A 20214-nucleotide genomic window follows, 5' to 3' on the forward strand; every position below is an offset into this window, starting at 1 on the left:
GGTTATATCTTTTTCTAAGTGTCACTTTTCTATCCTTATTACTTTCACTTTTTTCTGTTTATGGTTGTTTTCTTGGATTTTCTACATAGACAATGATGTCTACTATGAACAAACACAGCTTTATTTCTTTCTTCCCAATCTGTAATATATATATTCATTCATTTATGCATTTATTTTGTGTTATTGTGCTTCTTAGGAATTCCAATTAAATAAGAGTGTTCAGAGAGAATATCCTTGCTCTGTTATGAAACCAAAGAAAAATGTGTAATTTTTCAGCTTTAAACACGACCCTAACTGTAAGTTTTTATGGATGTACTCTATCAAGTCAACTCTTTAAACTTTTTAAAACTTTTTTTGGGGGGTGGACATTAAAATGTAAGTGATAATTTTGAATGCTCTCACATCCTTATTATGTTTTGGTTGTATGTTTATTCTTTAGTTGATGTTAAATTTTTCTGTATTGTCTTTTTTTCTTTTAGCTAGTTGATATAGGATATTACATGAACTGACTTTTAATTTTGAACCACTTTCATGGTTGGAATAAATACCACTTAGTTGTAGTATATTATTCTTGTCATACATTATTGGATTCAATTAGCTAGTATTTTGTTGAAGACTTTCGCATTTATGTTCATGAGTACTATTGAGTGATCATCTTCTTTTGTTATGTAGTTGTATCTGGTTGTGATATTACTTGCTGCCTTTGAATCTATTCTGACTCATAGAGACCCTACAGGACAGGCATAAACTCTCCCCATGAGTGTCCAAGGCTTTTTGGAGTAGAAAGTCTATCGTTCTTCCATGTCGTTTCAAACTGCTGACTTTGCTATTGCAGGCCAGTGAGTAATCTACTACCCTATCAGGACTCCTGGTTTAGATATTAGGGTACTGCTAGCTTCTCAGAATGAGTTAGGAAATACTCCCTCTGCTCTTACTTTCTGAAAGAGATTATAGAGAATTTATATCATAACTTTTCTAAAGCTTGTAGAATCCACGAGCATGTCACTAGCATAGTAAACGACCACTATGTTGAATATCATAATGACTCCTAAATGAACAGAATTTTGGAAAAGTAATTAATTGAAATTCTTTGATTTCTCTTCCATTTTTATATGTAAATATTTCAATAACTTAGTAATAGTTTAATATATTTATAATGTGAGCATAGGAATTAATTTAAATCATGCATGCTAAAATATTTGTCTAGTTTGGTAATTCCACTATTTTTACTTTTCTGGGTATTGTAGGGTTTAGAAAAAGGTAATATAACCTTCTTTTCCCTATTTCTTACATAGCTTGTACTAAACTCCTTTCTTCCCCTTTTGTCTCCTTCCTTCCTTCCGTCCACTCAGAAGACTGACTTTCTATCCCATGGCAGAAATTGGCCGCAAAGAAAATCTCAGGTCAAGGAAATACTGATCTTTGAAATACCCAAACACCTGGTTTTGCACTATTGACTCACGAAACTCAGTTCTCATAGGAGAGGAAAATTGACTTCTTTTAGTGCTTTTATGTTTTTGATTTGGCTCAGCCTCAGGGGCATAAGACACCATCATGGATGAACGTGGAGAGAGCAGGAGCAGTTATCAGTAAATGAGACACACGTTGAGCAGACACCTTAAGCTGCCATCTAATATATCAAATGGGGACACTATTGAGGTTGTCAGCTATCAGCAAGTCAATTCCAACTCTAGATGAATCCACATGTGCAGAGTAGAACTTGGTAGAGGATTTCTGAGGCTGTGACCTTTGGGAAGCAGATCAACAGGCTTGCCTTTAGAAGCTCTTCTGATTGATGATACAAGTCAGTCTTTTAGCTGGTCAGACGGGGCTTGCTCATTTGTACCACCTAGGGTCTCAGTGTAATACGATAGGACATGTTGTGAGGTGGAGTGATATAATAATGCATATTAAAATAATATATGTCTAAGGACCTTATATTGGAGTCTTTTAAAACCTCAGAACCATCTGATTTCCTATTCCCATCACTTTTAACTACAACCTCAAACCAGATTCCTTTCTTGCACATCAGTTGCACCGTGCACCTTGTTGTCCATTGGGGTGAGGAATACTTCTGTGTCAGGGGAGCAGCACAACCTCTGTATCTGCCTAAAATAATCTTCTCATCACTAACATCCTAACTTTCCACAAATTTCCTGTTCGAAATTTCTTTATCAGAAGTGATGATACAAAGTAGTGTTTCTTGTTATAAGTAAAACATAACTCTATTAAGACATAACTCTATTATGTCTTACTCTGAATTAAGTGAAGCTTTACAGATCTGACCAACATTCAGCAGTTCACTCAACAAATCCCACACATTCTGATTTAACTCGTGCATTGCAATTCCCTGATGTACCACAGCTTATCCCACTTCCTCTTTGTGTTTCCTGTTCTCATTTCCCCCTCTTCCTAACCCTCTAAACTTTGTTCCTGGGCAAGTCCTGCCCTTTTAATCTTGTGTGGCTGATTCTTGTTGCAATGAGGAGAGCTCAGTTGCAGATGTGACTGCTGTTGGCCTGCTCCACCAGTCCACTGGACCCATTGCTTCCATGTGGCTTTCAGCTCCATCACTCTTCTTCATCTGGGAGGGAAGGGCCCAAGAGTTGCATCTTGTGCTGTTCACTAACTGCAGTTGTTCACCATTTGTCAAATAAGGGAAAATATTATTATTTTTTACAGAAATATCCACAAATTTCCAGAATACTCAGCATAAAATAATTACTTAAACATATTTGTCGAATGAACAATCAAACTTTTAAGGAATTTGTAGTGAAATATAATATTTTAGGGGAAAGATGGTATTAGAAGAAAGAACAAGTAGACAGTTTTAGCATCAAAGAGATTGCTCAGCACATGGGATTCAGGAATACGAGGGCTAACAATATAAAGAGGGATTGATGAATTACTTACTTGTTTAAAATAGAAATGGCAGCAGATCCCTTAAACTGGCGTTACAAGCTTATGGCAGAGTTTGCAATGCTCTTTCTCTTTCCCATTAATTTTATCAGCCACATGGAACCAAGAAACCACACTCATGTTCCAGAATTCATCCTTCTGGGGCTTTCAGAGGAGGCAGAGCTGCAGCCCCTCCTCTTTGGACTGTTCCTCTCCATGTACCTGGTCACCTTCACTGGGAACCTGCTCATCATCATGGCCATCACCACAGACTCCCACCTCCACACACCCATGTACTTCTTCCTCTCCAACCTCTCCTTTGCTGACATCTGTTTCACCTCCAACACCGTCCCAAAGATGCCGATGAACATCCAGATGCAGACCAAAGTAATTACGTATGAAGACTGCATCACCCAGATGCATTTTTGCATTCTTTTTGGTTGCTTAGACAACTTACTGTTGACAGTAATGGCCTATGATCGGTTTGTGGCCATCTGTCACCCTCTGCAGTACATGGTCATCATGAACCCAAGATCCTGTGGCCTTCTGCTTCTGGCCTCCTGGTTGTTGGCTCTTCTGGACTCTCTATTACAAAGTTTGATGGTTTTGAGACTGACATTTTGTACAGAATTGGAAATCTCCCATTTTTTCTGTGAAGTCAACCAGGTAGTCCAACTTGCTTGTTCAGACACATTCCTCAATGACTTAGTGATGTACATTACAACTTCTCTGCTGGGTGTTGTTCCATTCACTGGGATCCTTTTCTCTTACATGAATATTGTGTCCTCCATTTTGAAAATTTCATCAGCTGGAGGGAAGTATAAAGCCTTTTCCACCTGTGGGTCTCACCTCTCTGTGGTTTCCTTGTTCTATGGTACAGCTTTAGGGGTTTATCTTAGTGCTGCTATTGTCCAAAACTCCAGGGCCACTGCAATTGCCTCAGTGATGTACACTGTAGTCACACCCATGCTGAATCCTTTCATCTATAGTCTTAGAAATAGAGACATAAAGCAAGCCCTAAGTAAACTTGTTAGCTGAGAAGCATTATATGACAGAAACTGATCCTTAAGTTTAGAGAGTTACTTGTGAAACCCTTGATTTTCATGATCCTGGAAAATATAGTGTCATATTTTCTCTGCAGCACAGGAAGCAGCTCTATTGAATTAGTTTTGGACTTAATAATTGAAAGGCTGTTTTTTCAAAACTATCCTTTGCTCAGTAGAAGAATGATTAGAAAATATTTTCCCATACAGATTTACAGCTTTGTAAACCCTATGAGGCCCTTCAATGAGGCAGTTCAGTGAGCCAGACTCAATTGAGAGCAGTGGTAGGGAGGTGGCTATACAGGAATGATGAGTGTCACCCACTCTATTCCTCCAGTGGAAAATGTAGATTCGATCCAAAACCCATTGGCATGGTGGCCACCTCACAGTCCACAGATAGGACTGTGTAGAACTTCCTCGTAGCAGTTCTGATGTTGTACATATTTATAGAACAGACTGTCATATATTTTCAGCCAGGGTGCATGTAGTAGTTTTGAACTCCCCACCCTTGGTTACTGGTCTAGCACTTTTACCAGGATAATGCCAAACTTCCTGATACCTTGAGTGAACAAATGGATTGTATCTATTCAAAATTCCTTAAGACTTTTCATGTTTCCATTTTAATATATATGGTTATCTATTATGACCTATAGATGTGTAGACACTCACTGAGAATATCCTATCATTTTATCTCCCCACACCCACCCTACATGGATGGCATGCCATTTACTCAGGGTCTATTGCCAATCAATTGAAATAAAAAAAAGTGGTAAAATACAGTAGTGATGTGGTGGGGCTGTATGTGATGAGAGGTGCTTCATAAAACCCTGGAATCATGGTAAATGATGTCCAGCTGTGTTATTAGGTCTTTGGAGAAGGAAGTGCATCTCAGAGTAATCATTAGACATTATCCTGTATGCTGGAGACACAGCACAATAGAGGTGACCACCTTCTGGGAAGAAGCAGTCCAATGGGAGACAGCTATACACGGAGCTCAACCTTGTCTCCCAAAGGACACACTGGCACAAGTTTGAATTTTGTCCTTTAGCTCCAGAGAAATAAAATTCCCAGGGAATGTAAGACAAAAGAATACTTCAGTAATGAAACACAAGGGATTTCATCCATTAGAGACAAAGGACTGTAAATACTTTCTACACACTGACCAAGATCTACTTTATTCATGTAAGGTGATGAGAAAACACCATTGTACCTTCTAGAAGCCTTATGAGTGGGTCCATCTCCATGTTCTTCCTGGGGGCACAACCTCTGGCTTTAGCAGTGGTACATGGGAGAAACAGCACAGGTAAACTCTTCTCTGGATGAGGAACAACATCATCGCGGGTGCCCAGAGATTGGTCGTGCAGGATGGCCCTCTCTTTTTGGCACAAATAAAAGCAAGTTTAATAGATAAAGTCCTGATGAGTTAGAGTCTCTGGTTCTAGAGTCTGATTCTGGCAACATGGCAATGTCTTCTTTCTCTGATCTGTCTTCCCCGGTGCTGGCTCTCATTCCTGCAACCTCCTTCTCTCAACAGCCTTCCTTGCTTCACTGCATTAACGTGTGTGGTAACCTCATTCAACTATTTTTCACATAGTCACTCACAAAACTCTTCTTTACATTAAATTATAGGCTGGACACAAAGAAATGTGTAGACATTTTCCCTTCTTGTAAGTATCACACATTCTATGTAAGGCAACAGACGGTAAGTGCGTGCTTATTCCGGCTCTGCAATCCTACTGAAATGGACCATATTGTTGCACTCCTTCCTGGGGACTTTTAGTGAAGGTTTCACAGAGAGATGATGGTCACACTGAGCTTTGAAGGAGGAGACAAGAGGGGAGTAATGTTGGGATTATTAAAGCCATATGGTGTGCTTTGGAAATTGCACATAATTAATAACTGATGTACAATGAAAGCAAGGAATGGAAAGTGAAGCATGAGTGTGGACAGGTAGGCATCAACCATGTAACACACAGCTGTATGCATTGCCTAAAGATGGAAAACTCTGAAATTAGCGGAGTGTGGAAATTAGCGGAACGTCAAGGCAGAAGAACTGTCAATCACAGAACTCTTATTTAGCATTAAATTATAGTCTGGACACAAAGAAATGAAAAGATACTTTACCTTCTTTCCAGTATCTGACATTCTCCGTAAGGGAACAGACGGTAAGTGCGTGCTTATTCCCGCTCTGCAATCCTACTGAAGTGGATCATAACGTTGTTGCCCTTCCTGCGGACTTTTCATAATGGCTTCACAGAGAGGTGATGGTCACACTGAGCTTTGAAGGAGGAGACAGGAGGGGAGCTTTCGAGATTATCAAAATCACACGGTGTACATCGGAAATTTCACATAAAATTAACTGATGAACAAAGAAAGCAATGAATGGAAAGTGAAGCATGAGCGTGGACAGGTAGACAGCAGCCATATAACACACAGCTGTATATTTTCCTAAGGAAGGACAACTCTGAAATTAGCGGAGCGTCAAGGCAGAATTAGCAGCACAGCATGGGAACAGTTAGACTTGCCTTTGGAGACATTGCTCTGGTTCATGTGCAGAGAAAGCACAGTAGAAGTGGGAGATGAATCTGTGAGGTTTTGGGATATACTACATCCAAAAATCTACCAAATAATATGAGGTAGCTTGACATTTTAAATTACTTTTTATTTATTTAAAATTTTAAAAAGTTATTTAGTTTTTAAACTCCTCTATAAAATTGGCATCAGAATTTGGGTTTAAGAGGTGCCGAATATGGGCATTAAAGCTGTGATTTTGCTAGTCCAAGGCAGGTACTGAACTCTGGGTCAGCTTCATAGCTTATTGTTTTCAAGGTATTTGCATATGACTTATCTTAAAATTTTTACTTTACATCTTCAACAGTTTTTCTAATAGTAACTTATTGTAATGTATTTTTCTTTCTTTTAAACAATTGTTAGAACCCAACCCAGATATCATACCATTCTATAGTTCAGTCATATCAAGCCATGTTGTACATCATCCGTTTCAATACTATTTTCCTTCTTGATATCAGAGCCCTCTTATCCTTTTCCCCTGCCCTCATCTAGGTCCCCTGCCATCGCAGCAGGAACTCTCATTCTCGTTATTGTCCCTCACCATAATTGTGATGTAGGAATCACCTCGTTATCCAGTAGAGTATTGTAGAGATGACCATAGTAGATGAAAATGATAAATTTGACTTCAATGGTTAAAACCTTCTCATTTGATCTCTCCACATTATGGTCTATATGGTTGTTAGTATGTTTTAATATTTTCTATTTTTTCATTTGGGATTTATGTCTGTTGTATTTTGTCGTTGTTGGTAACTCTCTTGACTCTTGGTTATGTATTATCTTATGTTCTCTGTGACATGCTACCCAGCATGGGTGAAGCTCTAGAGATAACGGGTTTGTTTGTTTTATTTTATAGGCAAATAACAAATACAGTAATGACAGTTCCCATAAACCTGTCACTTAGATGCCTATTTTCATCTCTATCCAGATCCTGCATTTATTTGTCAGACTTCCGTGGACTCCTGTGGCTGTGACAGGTTTCCTGATAGTTCTCCTTGTTTGATGCCCATACAAGTGTTGATGTGTGTCCATGAATTGTTTTGTAAAATGTCTCTCACTTGGATTTTGTCTGATGTTTTATCTCAGACAAAGATTGGAGCTGTGGAGTTTAAACTTATTATAATTTTGATTTATTGGTTTTTGGTAGAAGTCCACAAGGGTTAAGTATCAACTTCATTATCATTTTTTCAATAGCTATAAACTGGCTTAGATATTGATCTTAATTGAATTTAATGTATGGATCTAGTAGGGAAGGTTTTACATTTCGCAGTATTATTCATCCTTCCAATTCATGAACAGAGACTAAGTATGCATTTAGTCCTTTCATTTCACTGACAGGTATTATGTAGTTTTTAGAACATTTATTTTGATTGAATTTTGATGTATAATTGCCGTGGTTGAAAATTTCACTTTGGGATGTTACTGTTCATTATTGTTATGTGGAAATATATGGGAGGTTTTACCTTTACTTTGCAAGCTGTCATTTTGCTCTGCTTATCAGTTTTAGTATTTTTCTGTTTGTGGCTGTTTCTTTGGGTTTTCTACATAGGCAGTGAGGTCTTCTGTGAACAAAGAGAGCTTCGTTTCCTCCTTCCCAGTCTGTGTTTTGTATTTTTAAAATTTGCATTATTGTGTTTGTTAGGACTTGCAGTTAAAGAAGAGTGTTAACAGGGGATATCCTTGCCCTGTGATGAATCCAAAGGGGAAAATGTCTAATTTTTCACCATTAAACATGAGCCTAGTGGTCAGTTTCACAGATGTACTCTATCAAGTCAACTTTTTAAACTTTTTTCAACTTTTGGGGGGGATATTAACTTATAAATAATAATTTTGAGTGCTAACAGGTGCTTATTGTGATTTGACTTTATGACTTTTTTTCTTAAGTCAATGTTTCATTCTTCTATATTTTATTTTTTAGTTAGTTGATAGAATATTACATAAATGATTCTAAAATTTTTGAACCACTCTCTCATTTCTGGAATAAATACCACTTAGTTGTAATATATTATACTTGTCATTCATTATTGGATGCAATGAATATTTTTGAAGATATTTGCATTTCTTCTCATGGGTAATATTGAATGGTAGTCATCCTTTGTGATATATTTGTAGCTGGTTTTGATATTACTCACTGCCTTCTAATCTTTTCTGACTCATAGAGATCCTATAGGACAGAAAATAACTGTCCCCATGAGTTTCCAAGACTTTGACTGTGGATGGCGCAGAACGCCTCATCTTTCTCCCATGCAGTGGCTGGTGATTTCAGACTGCTGATCTTGCTGTTGCAGCTTAATGATAATCCAGTATCCCACCAGGACTCCTGGATTTGATATTAGGATACTGCTAGCTTCACAGAATGAATTAGGAAATATTCCATCTGCTCTTGCTTTCTTAAAGAGATTATAGAGAATTTATATCATTACTATTTTTTAAGCTTGTAGACTCCATGATCATTTTACTATTATATTAATCAATCACTGTGTGTCTAATATTAAAATGCCTCCTTAATGCACTTGATTTTCAAAAAGGAATTAAATATTCCTATTAAAAATTATCTTCCATTTTCTATATATGATTATTTAAACTACTTACTTATGTTTAAATATATTTATAATGTGAGTATAAGAATCCATTTAGATCACACATAAAAATATGTATCTACTTGGGTAATTCCACTATTGTTACTTTTCTGGGTATTGTGGGGCTTTGAACTAGGTAATATAACCTCCCTTTCTCTGATTCTTACATCGTTTATAATAATCTTCTTCCATCCTCTGTTGTGTACTTCATTCCTTCCATCCTCTCTGTAGACTGACTTTCTATCACATGGCAGGAGATGGCCACAAATAAAATCTCTGCCGAAGGGATTACTCGTCTCTTGAAATACCCAAAGACCTGGTTTTAGATTACTGATTCTCAACTCAGTTCTCACAGGAGAGTAAAACTGACTTTATTTTATTACCTTTTTGTTGTTGAATTGCCTCAACCTCCATAACACACCATCATAGATGAATATGGAGAGAGCAGGAGCAGTTATCAGTAAATGGGACACACGCTGAGCAGACACCTTAAGCTGCCATCTACAGTCCTAAAAGGGAAATATTATACCGCCTAGAAATTGAGGGAAGAGTAACTTTTGTGGAAGGCTGAATTATAAACCATTCATGTACATTATATTAGTATATACAAATAACACTTCACTGTATCACATAACAATATTGATGCTGTCAGCTGTCACCAAGTCAACTCTAACTCTGGATGAACCCACATGTGCAGAGTCGAACTGTGCTTTGGGATTTTCAAGGCTGTGATTTTGGGCAAGTAGATCACCAGACTTGCCTTTAGATTCCTCCCTGTTGGTTGTAAATGCCAAACTTTTAGGGAGTAGTCAAGTGCTTGCTCATTTGCATCACCTAGCGGCTCAGTAAAATACAGTAGGATATGATAGAATGTGTTGTGGTAACATGACAATACATATAACAATTATAAATGATGTTTAAGTTCTTTATATGGAGTCTGTTACAACCGCATCACCATCTTATCCCATATTCTCATCATTTTTAACTACAACTTTGATCCAGATCCCATTTTTGCACCTCAGTTACATCATCCACCCGTGGTGTCAGAGGGGTGAGGAATAGTCCTGTGTCGGGGGAGCACAGGCGCTGTCTCTGTACAATGTGTTCTTCTCATGACTAGCATCCTGACTGCATTCAGGTTTCTGCTGTAAGCCTCTTTATCAGAAGAGATTATACTAAGGAGCATTACGTTTTACTCTGTAACTTGCTTACGTCTCACCTTAAATTACGTGGTTTACAGACCTGACCAGCATTCAAGAAATCACACACATTCTGATATAACTCATCCACTTAAATTCCCCGATGTGTCGTAGCTGATCCCACTCCCTCTTTGTGTTTCCTGTTTCCATTCCTCCTTCCTAACGCTCTGAATTTTGTTCCTGGGCAAGTGCTGCCCTCTTGAACTTACATAGTTGAATATTGGCACATGGAGGAGAGTTCTGTTCCAGACGTGACTGCGGTGTGCATGCTCCATGACTCCATTGCAACAACTGTTTTTGAATTTCCATCTCTCTTCTAACCTCTGTAAGGGAAGAGCTCAAACATTGCATCTTCTGCTGTTCACATCAAATAAGGGTAAGAATTTTTATTTTTTCACAGAGGTTCCCACAACTGTTAAGAAAACTTTCATAAAATATTTGGTCAAACACATTTATTAAATGAGCAATCAAATTCTTAAAAATATTTAGATAAATATAATGTTCTAGGGAAAAGATGGTATTAGAAGAAAGGACAGTTAGACAGTTTCAGCATCAAAGAGAATATTGAGCACATGAGATTCAAGAACACAAGATATACAAATATGAGCAGGGATTAATTAACTAACTGTTTAAATAGAAATGTCAGTATATCCCTTAAACTGTTGTTAACAGCTTATGGCAGAGTTTGCAATGCTCTTTTCTCTTTCCCAGTAGTTTCATCAGCCACATGGAACCAGGAAACCACACTCACATTCCAGAATTCATCCTTATGGGGCTTTCTGAAGAGGCAGAGCTGCAGCCCCTCCTCTTTGCACTGTTCCTCTCCATGTACCTGGTCACCTTCACTGGGAACCTGCTCATCATCCTGGCCATCACCACAGACCCCCACCTCCACACACCCATGTACTTCTTCCTCTCCAACCTCTCCTTTGCTGACATCTGTTTCACCTCCACCACTGTCCCAAAGATGCTGATGAACATCCACATGCAGACCAAAGTCATTACATATGAAGACTGCATCATGCAGATGTATTTTTTCTTGCTTTTTGGGGGATTTGACAACTTCCTATTGACAGTGATGGCCTATGACCGATATGTGGCCATCTGTCACCCACTGCACTACATGGTCATCATGAACCCAAGATCCTGTGGCCTCCTGCTTCTGGCCTCCTGGATATTGACGTTTCTAGACTCTGTATTACAAAGTTTGATGGCTTTGCGACTGTCTTTTTGTACAGAATTGGAAATCTCCCATTTCTTCTGTGAACTTAATCAGGTCATCCATCTTGCTTGTTCTGACACCTTCCTCAATGTCTTAGTGATGTATTTAGTAAGTGGACTTCTGTGTGCTGTTCCATTCATTGGGATCCTTTTCTCTTACATGAAGATTGTGTCCTGTGTTTTGAAAATTTCATCAGCTGGGGGCAAATATAAAGCCTTTTCCACCTGTGGGTCTCACCTCTCTGTGGTTTCCTTGTTCTATGGTACAGGTCTTGGAGTTTATCTTAGCTCTGCCGCTATTGAAAAATCTAGGGCCACTGCAGTAGCCTCAGTGATGTACACTGTAGCCACACCCATGCTGAATCCTTTTATCTACAGTCTTAGAAATAAAGACATAAAGCAAGCCCTAAGAAAACTCTTCAGCTGAGGAACATTCTATATAACAGAAATGCATCCTTAAGTTTAGAGAGCTTCTTTTGAAAATCAAAATTCAAAATAATAAAAATCTGTATTATACTTTCCTCAGGTCTAAATGTGTTTATGTACAAATTCAACAGCTGTAGTAAATTCCTTTTTTTAATTTTGTTAAAAAAAAATATATATATATATACTTTAACCGAATCTTCCCTTCAATGGCCAATTCAGCTTTCATTAGGAAATAGGTTTTCATCACTCACCATAGAGGAATAGCATGCAGTTATCACAAAGGGCCGGTGCTAGTTATTATCCAGAACCATTAAAAACTGGGACACAAATTGTATAATTCCTATTTTGGAAAATGTTTTTCTAACGATTACATCGGGCATGAAACTTTCAACCCACCTTGGTTATTTTTTTACACTGAAGCCATGTTGAATATTTTAAGCATGAAGTTTGTTAATTTGCCCTTATTAAATTATTCAAAGCACTGGTGGTGGTATGTTCAAATATTGGAAATGGCCTCCATAACCACACTGAAAACCAGACCAGCTAAGCATGCTGATACGTCTTCTATCATCAAAAAGACGGGAGAATCAAACAACTGAACTTATTGACTTCCTATACACGATTAATTTTCTGCCATCCAGATAATAGAAATTTTTGGTATAATTTTTAGTTCAAGATCATTGGTTTCAAGACCTCTCTAGATCTCAAATTGTTTAGCAAAGGTATGCATATCCCTTCCTGGCTTCAATGATACTACTTGAAATTGGCCTTCATTGTTTCAAAAGAACCTAGTGATCTTCAATTATGCTTGACTATAAAGTTCTTTTCACCAAAGCATCTGCCTCACTTGTGCCCTTGAGTCTCTCCCCGCAATCTGGTCAGCATCCTTAGCATGTTACAGGGGCCATTGATTTGAATTAGCAAATAACTCTCACAAATAATATAACCATATGAATATATTGATATAGCATGTGAAATGTTGTTATGCTATGTAATTTTCAATTATGTTATATGATATTATGAAATAAAATTTGATTATTATGTATGAACGATCTTATGGACATTAACATTTAGACTTTTTATCTATTATGATCTGTAGGTGTGTAGACACTCACTGAGAATATCCTAACCTCCCATTTCCAAATACCCTCCTTATAGGGATGGCATTCCATTTACTCAGGGTCTATTGTCAATTGATTGAAATAAACCATGGTAAAAAAACAGTGAGGGTGGTGGTGCTGTATGTGATCAGAAGTGCTTCATAAAACCCTGGCATCTTGGTAAATGATGTCCAGCTGTGATCTTCAGGTCTTTGGAGAAGGAAGTGCATCTCAGAGTGATCATTAGCCATTACCCTACATGCTGGAGACACAGCACAATAGAGATGACCGCCTTCTGGGAAGAAGCAGTCTAATGGGAGAAAGCTGTACATGGAGCTCCACATTGTCTCCCAAAGGACAAACTGGCACACGTTTGAATTTTGTTCTCTTAACCCCAGAGAAATAAAATTCTCAGGGAATGTAAGACAAAAGAATGCTTCATTAATGAGGCACAAGGGATTTCATCCACTAGAGCCAAAGGACTGTAAATACTTCCTTTACACTGACCCAGATCTACTGGATTCATCTAAGGGGATGAGAAAACACAGATGTACCTTCCAGAAGCCTCATGAGTGGGTCCATCTCCATGTTCTTCCTGGGGCACAACCTCTAACTTTAGCAGTGGCACATGGGAGAACCAGCCCTGTTGAAGTCTTCTCTGATAATAAATGGGTGGAACACAACATTATTGCAGGTGCCCAGAGACTGGTCATGCGTGATGGCCCTCTCTTCATGGTAGTGTCTGTAGGCGTATCAACAGGTATAACAAATAAAATAAATTTTAATGGATAAAGTCCTCCTAATTAGAATCTCTGGTTCGAGAGACTAGTTCTGGCTACCTGACAATGTCTTCTTTCTCTGATGTGTCTTCCCCGGGGCTGGCTCTCATTCCTGCAACCTCCTTCTCTCAACAGCCTTCCTTGCTTCACTGCATTAATGTGTCTGTTAACCTCATTCAACTATTTGTTCACATGGTCTCTCAAAAAACTCCTATTTAGCAGCAAATTAGACTCTTGACACAAGAAATGAATAGACATTTTCCCTATTTGCAAGAATCTTATATTCTACACAGGGTAACAGACGGTAAGTGCGTGCTTATCCTGGCTCTGCAATCCTACTGAAATGGATCATAATGTTATTGCCTTCTCTGTGGAATTGTAGTGAAGGTTTCACAGTAAACATGATGGTCACACTGAGCTTTTAAGGTGGACACAGGAGGGGAGTAATTTTGGGAGATATTTTTAAAACATATGGTGTGCATTGGAAATTGCAATTAATTAATCACTGTTGACAATGAAAGCAGGGAATGGAAAGTGAATCATGAGTGTGGACAGGTAGGTAGCAGCCACCTAACACACAGCTTTATATTTTGCCCAAGGATGGACAAGTCTGAAACTAGCAGAGAGACAAGGCAGAGTTAGCAGCAGCGTATGTCTGCAGTCAGACTTGCCATAGGAGACATTGCTCTGGTCCATGTGCAGAGCTGACTCCTGCTCCTTTGAAACCCGTAGAGAGATGAACAGTGGAAAAGCACAGTTGGCAGCAGAATTTGAGTTAAAGAGATGCAGAATATGCGAGTTAAAGCTTTGATTTTTCTAGTTCAAGGCAGGTAGTAGACTCTAGGTCAAGTTCACAGCTAACTGTTTTTAAGGTACTTGTATATGATTAATTTTAAAGTTTTTAGTTAACTTTCCCTTTTAACAGTTTTTCTAATACTAATTTATTTTAATGTATTTTTCTTTCTTTCAAACAATTGTGTTAGGACCCAATCCAGACATCATATCTTTCCATAGTTAAATCATATCAAGCAGTGTTATACATTATCACTTTGAAACATTTTTTCCTTCTTGTACTTCTTGATATCAGCTCCATCTCATGCTCTCCCTGCCACCCCATCTATGTCACCCCATCCCCGGCAGGAACTCTTATTCTAGTTATTGTCTCTGACAATAATTGAGATAGAGGATCAACCTGCTTATCACAGTATTGTAGAGATGACCATAGTTGATTAAGATGATACAATTGACTTGAACAGTTAAAACATCTCAGCGTTGGCAGGGTTTCCGCATGGGTTCCCAGGGCTGCTTCTGGTTCAAGTGTCTTTTCAGCTGCTGTGTCTCCCAGGCTGTGAGCAGAGAGTCACCCACCTCCAAGGAGGAAGCGCCAGATTTCCCAGAATTCTCAGAAGGCCATGCCCAAACAGAAGCCTCATTGTCTATGATCCAATTGCCAGATTAGAATCCACCCCTCCACTCATAATCCTCTCAAATTGACAATCATAAAACAACCACACCCAGGATGGGTGAAACTCTAGAGATAACAGGTTTGTTTGTTTTTTAATAGAAAAACTATAAATACAGGAAAGACATTTTCCATTAACCTTTCACTTAGTTGCCTATTTTCATTTCTATCCAGAATCCTGCATTTGTTTGTCAGACTGTCTTGGACTCCTGTGGCTGTGACAGGTAGCTGATATTGTTGACATGTGTTGTTTAATTACTTTGTAAAATGTCTATCACTTGGTATTTGTCTGATATTTGTCTCATGAATAGATTGAGGTTATGAAGTTTAATTTTTTTTAAATTTTGATTTCTTGGTTTTAGGGAGAAGACCACAAGGGTTGTTTCAACTTCATCCATTATTTTGTCAATAGCTGTAAACTAGCTCAGATCTTGAGTACAACTGCATTAGTATATGGATCGAGTTGGTAAGACTTTACATTTCACAGTGTTGCTGATCCTTCCTATTCATGAACAGAGAATGTCTATTTATACGGTCCTTTCATTTCTCTCACCGGCACCTTGTAGTTTTCAGTCTATGAATTTTGTTTGCATTTTGGTCTATTATTTCCATTGCCTCACAATTTCATTTTGGTATGTTACTGCTCATTATTGCTATGTGGAAATGTATTTGTTGTTATAGCTTTACTGTGCAACCTATGATTTTGATCTCTTTATTAGTTTTAGTATTTTTCTGTTTCTGGCTGTTTCTTTGGGTTCTCTACTTAGACAGTGATGTCTTCTGTGAACAGAGACAGCTTTGTTTCTTTCTTCCCAGTTTGTGCGGCTTTCATTTTTTAAATATGTGTTATTGTGTTTGTTAGAACTTCCAGTTAAATAAGAGTGATAAGAGGGCATATCCTTGCCCATTTATGAATCCAATGGGGAAAATATCTTATTTTTCACCATTAAACACAATGCTCGCTCTAAGGTTTATAGATGTATTCTATCAAGCCAACTTTTAAAACTTTTTTCAACTTTTGGGGGGAAATTAAAATGTAAGTAATAATTTTGAGTGCTATCAAATGCTTATTGTCATCTGACTATGATTTTTTTCTTAAGTTGATGTTTAGTTTTTCTATATTTTATTATTTTTCTTTAGCTAACTGATGAAGGTTATTACATAAACTGATTTTTAAATTTTGAACCACTCGCTTATGGCTGGAATAAATATCACTCAATTGTAATATGTTATTCTTGTCATACATTGTTGGATTCAATTAGGTAGTATTTTGTTGAAGACTTTTGCAATTCTGTTCATGAGTAATATTGAGTGATAGTCTTCCTTTGTTATATATTTTTATCTGGTGTTGATATTACTCACTGCCATCGAATCTATTCTGATGCATAGAGACCCCGTAGGACAGAGTATAATTGTCCCTATGAGGTTCCAAGACTTTTACTGTCGATGGAGTAGAAGCCTCATCTTTCTCCCATGCAGTGGCTGGTGATTTCAAACTGCTGATCTTGCTCTTGCAGCTTTGTGATAATCCACTCTCCCACCAGGACTCCTGGATTTGATAATAGGATACAGCTGGCTTCACAGAATGAGTGAGGAAATATTCCCTGAGCTCTTGCTTTCTGAAAGAGATTATATAGAATTTATATCATTACTATTGTTTTAAGGCTTATAGAATCCACTAGCATTTCATGAGTAAATTAAATAATAAAGTGTTTAATGTCACAATGACCCCTAAATGCACTGCATTTTGGAAAAGGAATTAAATGAAGTCCATTTAAAAATCCTCTTCCATTTTTCTGTATAAGAATATTTCAATCAATTACTAATATTTTAATCTTATATTTACAATGTGAGCATAGGAGTTCATTAAAATCACATATAAAAATTTGTATCTAGTTGGTTAAGTCACTCTATTTTTACTTTCTGGGTATTGTGGGTTTAGGTAATATAATGTTACTTTCACTGAATCTTACATAGGTTATAATAAAAAAATCTCCTTTCCTCCCCTTTAGTCTTCTTCATTCCTTCCTTCGTCTGAGTAGACTGGCTTTCTACCACATGGCAGAAGAATGTTGCAAATAAAATCTCTGCCCAAGGGATTACTGGTCTTTGAAATACCCAAAGACCTGGTTTTGGATTATCGACTCTCAGCTCAGTTCTCACAGGACAGTGAAACTGACTTTTCTTTTTTTAGTTCTTTTTGGTCTTTGAATTGGCTCAGCCTCCATAACACACCCTCGTAGATCAATGTGGAGAGAGCAGGAGCAGTTATCAGTAAATGAGATACATGTTGAGCAGATACCAGAGTAACTTTTTAGTATAAAGAAATAACTCTACACTGTATCACTAATAATATTGATGCTGTCAGCTGTCACCAAGCCAACTCCAACTCTGGATGAACCCACATGTGCAGAGTAGAACTGAGCTTTGGGATTTTCAAGGCTGTGATCTTGGGGAAGCAGATCACCAGGCTTGCCTTTGGATTCCTCCCTGTTGATTGTAAATGCCAAACTTTTACATAGCGTTCCAGTACTTATGCATTTGCACCAGTAGCTGCTCAGAATAATGCAATAGGATGTGATATTATGTGTTACAATAATACATGTAAAAACAATAAGTGATGTTTAAGTTCTTTATCATGTAGTCGCTTACAATTTCATAACTACCTGATCTCATATTCCCACAACTTTTAACTACAACTTTAATCAAGATTCATTTTTGCACCTCAGGTACACCATCACCGTGGTGTCAGAAGGGTGAGGAATAGTCCTGTGTCAGGGGAGCACAGGCGCTGTCTCTGTACAACGAGTTCTTCTCGTGACTAGCATCCTGACTGCATTCAGGTTTCTGCTGTAAGCCTCTTTATCAGAAGAGATTATACTAAGAAGCATTTCTTTTTAATCTGTAACTTGCTTATGTCTTACTGTGAATTAAGTGATTTACAGAATTGAGCCAATATTCAAGAAATCACACACATTCACATTTCACTCATCTATTGGAATTGCCTGATGGACCACAGTTTATCCTGATGTCGCTTTGTGTTTTCTGTTTCCGTTCCTCCTTCCTTCCTCTCTGTATTTTGTTCCTAGGAAAGTGCTGCCCTCTTAAACTTATACAGTTTATTATTGATACGTGGAGGAGAGTCCTGTTCCAGACATGACTGATGTTTGCATGCTCCATCGGTCCATTGGACCAATTGTTTCCTTGTGTCTTTCAACTTCCATCCCTCTTTCTACCCCTCTAAGGGAAGAGCCAATAGTTGTATCTTATGTTGTTCACATCAAATAAGGGTAAAAACTGTAATTCTTCCACTGAGGTATCCAAAATTTTAAGAATACTGAGTATAAAATAATTGATTAAACATATTTGTTGAATAAACAATCAAAGTCTTAAGGAAATTGTAGAGAAATATAATGCTATAAGGACAAAGTGATATTAGAAGATAGGACAGCTAGACAGCTTTCACATCAAAGAGAATATTGAGCTTATTAGATTCAAGAAGATGAGATACACGGATGTGAATAGAGATAAATTAATTGTTTAAATTATAAATCACATTATATTCCTTATATTGTTAACCACTCACGGCATGTGTTTGCAAAGCTCTTTTCTCTTTCCTAGTAGTTTCATCAGCTACATGGAGCCAGAAAACCAAACTGATATTCCACAATTCATCCTTCTGGGGCTTTCTGAAGAGGCAGAGCTGCAGCCCCTCCTCTTTGGGCTGTTCCTCTCCATGTACCTGGTCACCTTCACTGGGAACCTGCTCATCATCCTGGCCATCACCACAGACTCCCACCTCCACACGCCCATGTACTTCTTCCTCTCCAACCTCTCCTTTGCTGACATCTGTTTCACCTCCACCACCGTCCCAAAGATGCTGCTGAACATCCACATGCAGAAAAACGTTATTACTTATGAAGAGTGCATCACCCAGATGCATTTTTTCATTCTTTTTGCAGGCTTAGACAACTTCTTATTGACAGTGATGGCCTATGACCGGTTTGTGGCCATCTGTCACCCACTGCAATATACGGTCATCATGAACCCAAGATTTTGTGGCCTCCTGCTTCTGGCCTGCTGGGTATTGACATTTATGGACTCTCTATTAAATGGTTTATTGGTTTTGAGACTGTCTTTTTGTACAGAATTGGAAATCTCCCATTTTTTCTGTGAACTTAATCAGGTTGTCCACCTTGCTTGTTCCGACACCTTCCTCAATGACATAGTTCTGTATTTAGCAACTGGACTTTTGGGCACTATTCCACTGACTGGGATCCTTTTCTCTTACATGAAGATTGTGTCCTCCATTTTGAAAATTTCATCAGCTGGGGGTAAATCTAAAGCCTTTTCCACTTGTGGATCCCACCTCTCCGTGGTCTCCTTGTTCTATGGTACAGGTCTTGGGGTTTATCTTAGTTCTGCCGCTATTGAAAACTCCAGGGTCACTGCAATAGCCTCAGTGATGTACACTGTAGCCACACCCATGCTGAATCCTTTTATCTACAGTCTTAGAAATAAAGACATAAAGCAAGCCCTAAGAAAACTTTTCAGCTGAGAAACATCCTATATAACAGAAATTCATCCTTAAGTTTAGAGAGCTACTTTTGAAAAACAAAATTCAAAATGATAAAAATCTGCATTATAGTTTCCTTAGTCCTAAATGTGCTTATGTACATAATTAAATCTCCTTAATATTTAAGACAGCATATGAAAAATTGAAGACATAATATAAAATTGTTTCCTGTGTATTTTGTTGAAAATGTATTTACTTTAACTGTCTTCCCAGCAACAGGCAATTTTTTCTCTATACTGCAGGTTTCCTTATGAAGCAACCTTTTCATTACTCGCCATAGCGTAATAACAAAACAATTATGACAAAGGACCCATGCTCATTGTTATCCTGAAACCCTAAAAAAATTGAGACATAAATTCAACA

The 20214-nt window shown here is 37.9% G+C and overlaps 4 protein-coding genes across 4 annotated transcripts in view; all 4 read left to right on the forward strand.

Moving 5' to 3' along the window:
• The window catches only part of LOC142450165 (adhesion G protein-coupled receptor E3-like), a 41996-nt gene extending 41487 nt beyond the window's left edge, over nucleotides 1–509 (forward strand). Inside the window, 1 exon segment of the mRNA XM_075551824.1 lies at nucleotides 480–509. Coding sequence (XP_075407939.1) covers nucleotides 480–509 — 30 coding nt within the window.
• A 2542-nt stretch (nucleotides 510–3051) lies between these two features.
• LOC142450221 (olfactory receptor 7C1-like) lies at nucleotides 3052–3936 on the forward strand. The gene has a single exon (XM_075551954.1). It carries the CDS (start codon nucleotides 3115–3117, stop codon nucleotides 3934–3936), a length of 822 nt encoding a protein of 273 aa, XP_075408069.1. The 5' UTR covers nucleotides 3052–3114.
• Nucleotides 3937–11188: 7252 nt separating this feature from the next.
• On the forward strand, nucleotides 11189–11935 carry LOC142450285 (olfactory receptor 7A17-like). The gene has a single exon (XM_075552080.1). It carries the CDS (start codon nucleotides 11189–11191, stop codon nucleotides 11933–11935), a length of 747 nt encoding a protein of 248 aa, XP_075408195.1.
• Nucleotides 11936–18885: 6950 nt separating this feature from the next.
• Nucleotides 18886–19833, forward strand: LOC142432125 (olfactory receptor 7A17-like). The gene has a single exon (XM_075537231.1). The coding sequence runs from the start codon at nucleotides 18913–18915 to the stop codon at nucleotides 19831–19833; it is 921 nt and encodes a 306-aa protein (XP_075393346.1). The 5' UTR covers nucleotides 18886–18912.
• Nucleotides 19834–20214: the final 381 nt, after the last annotated feature.

The sequence above is a fragment of the Tenrec ecaudatus genome, chromosome 1 (genome assembly GCF_050624435.1).
Source record: "Tenrec ecaudatus isolate mTenEca1 chromosome 1, mTenEca1.hap1, whole genome shotgun sequence".
NCBI classification, from domain to species: Eukaryota; Metazoa; Chordata; class Mammalia; order Afrosoricida; family Tenrecidae; genus Tenrec; species Tenrec ecaudatus.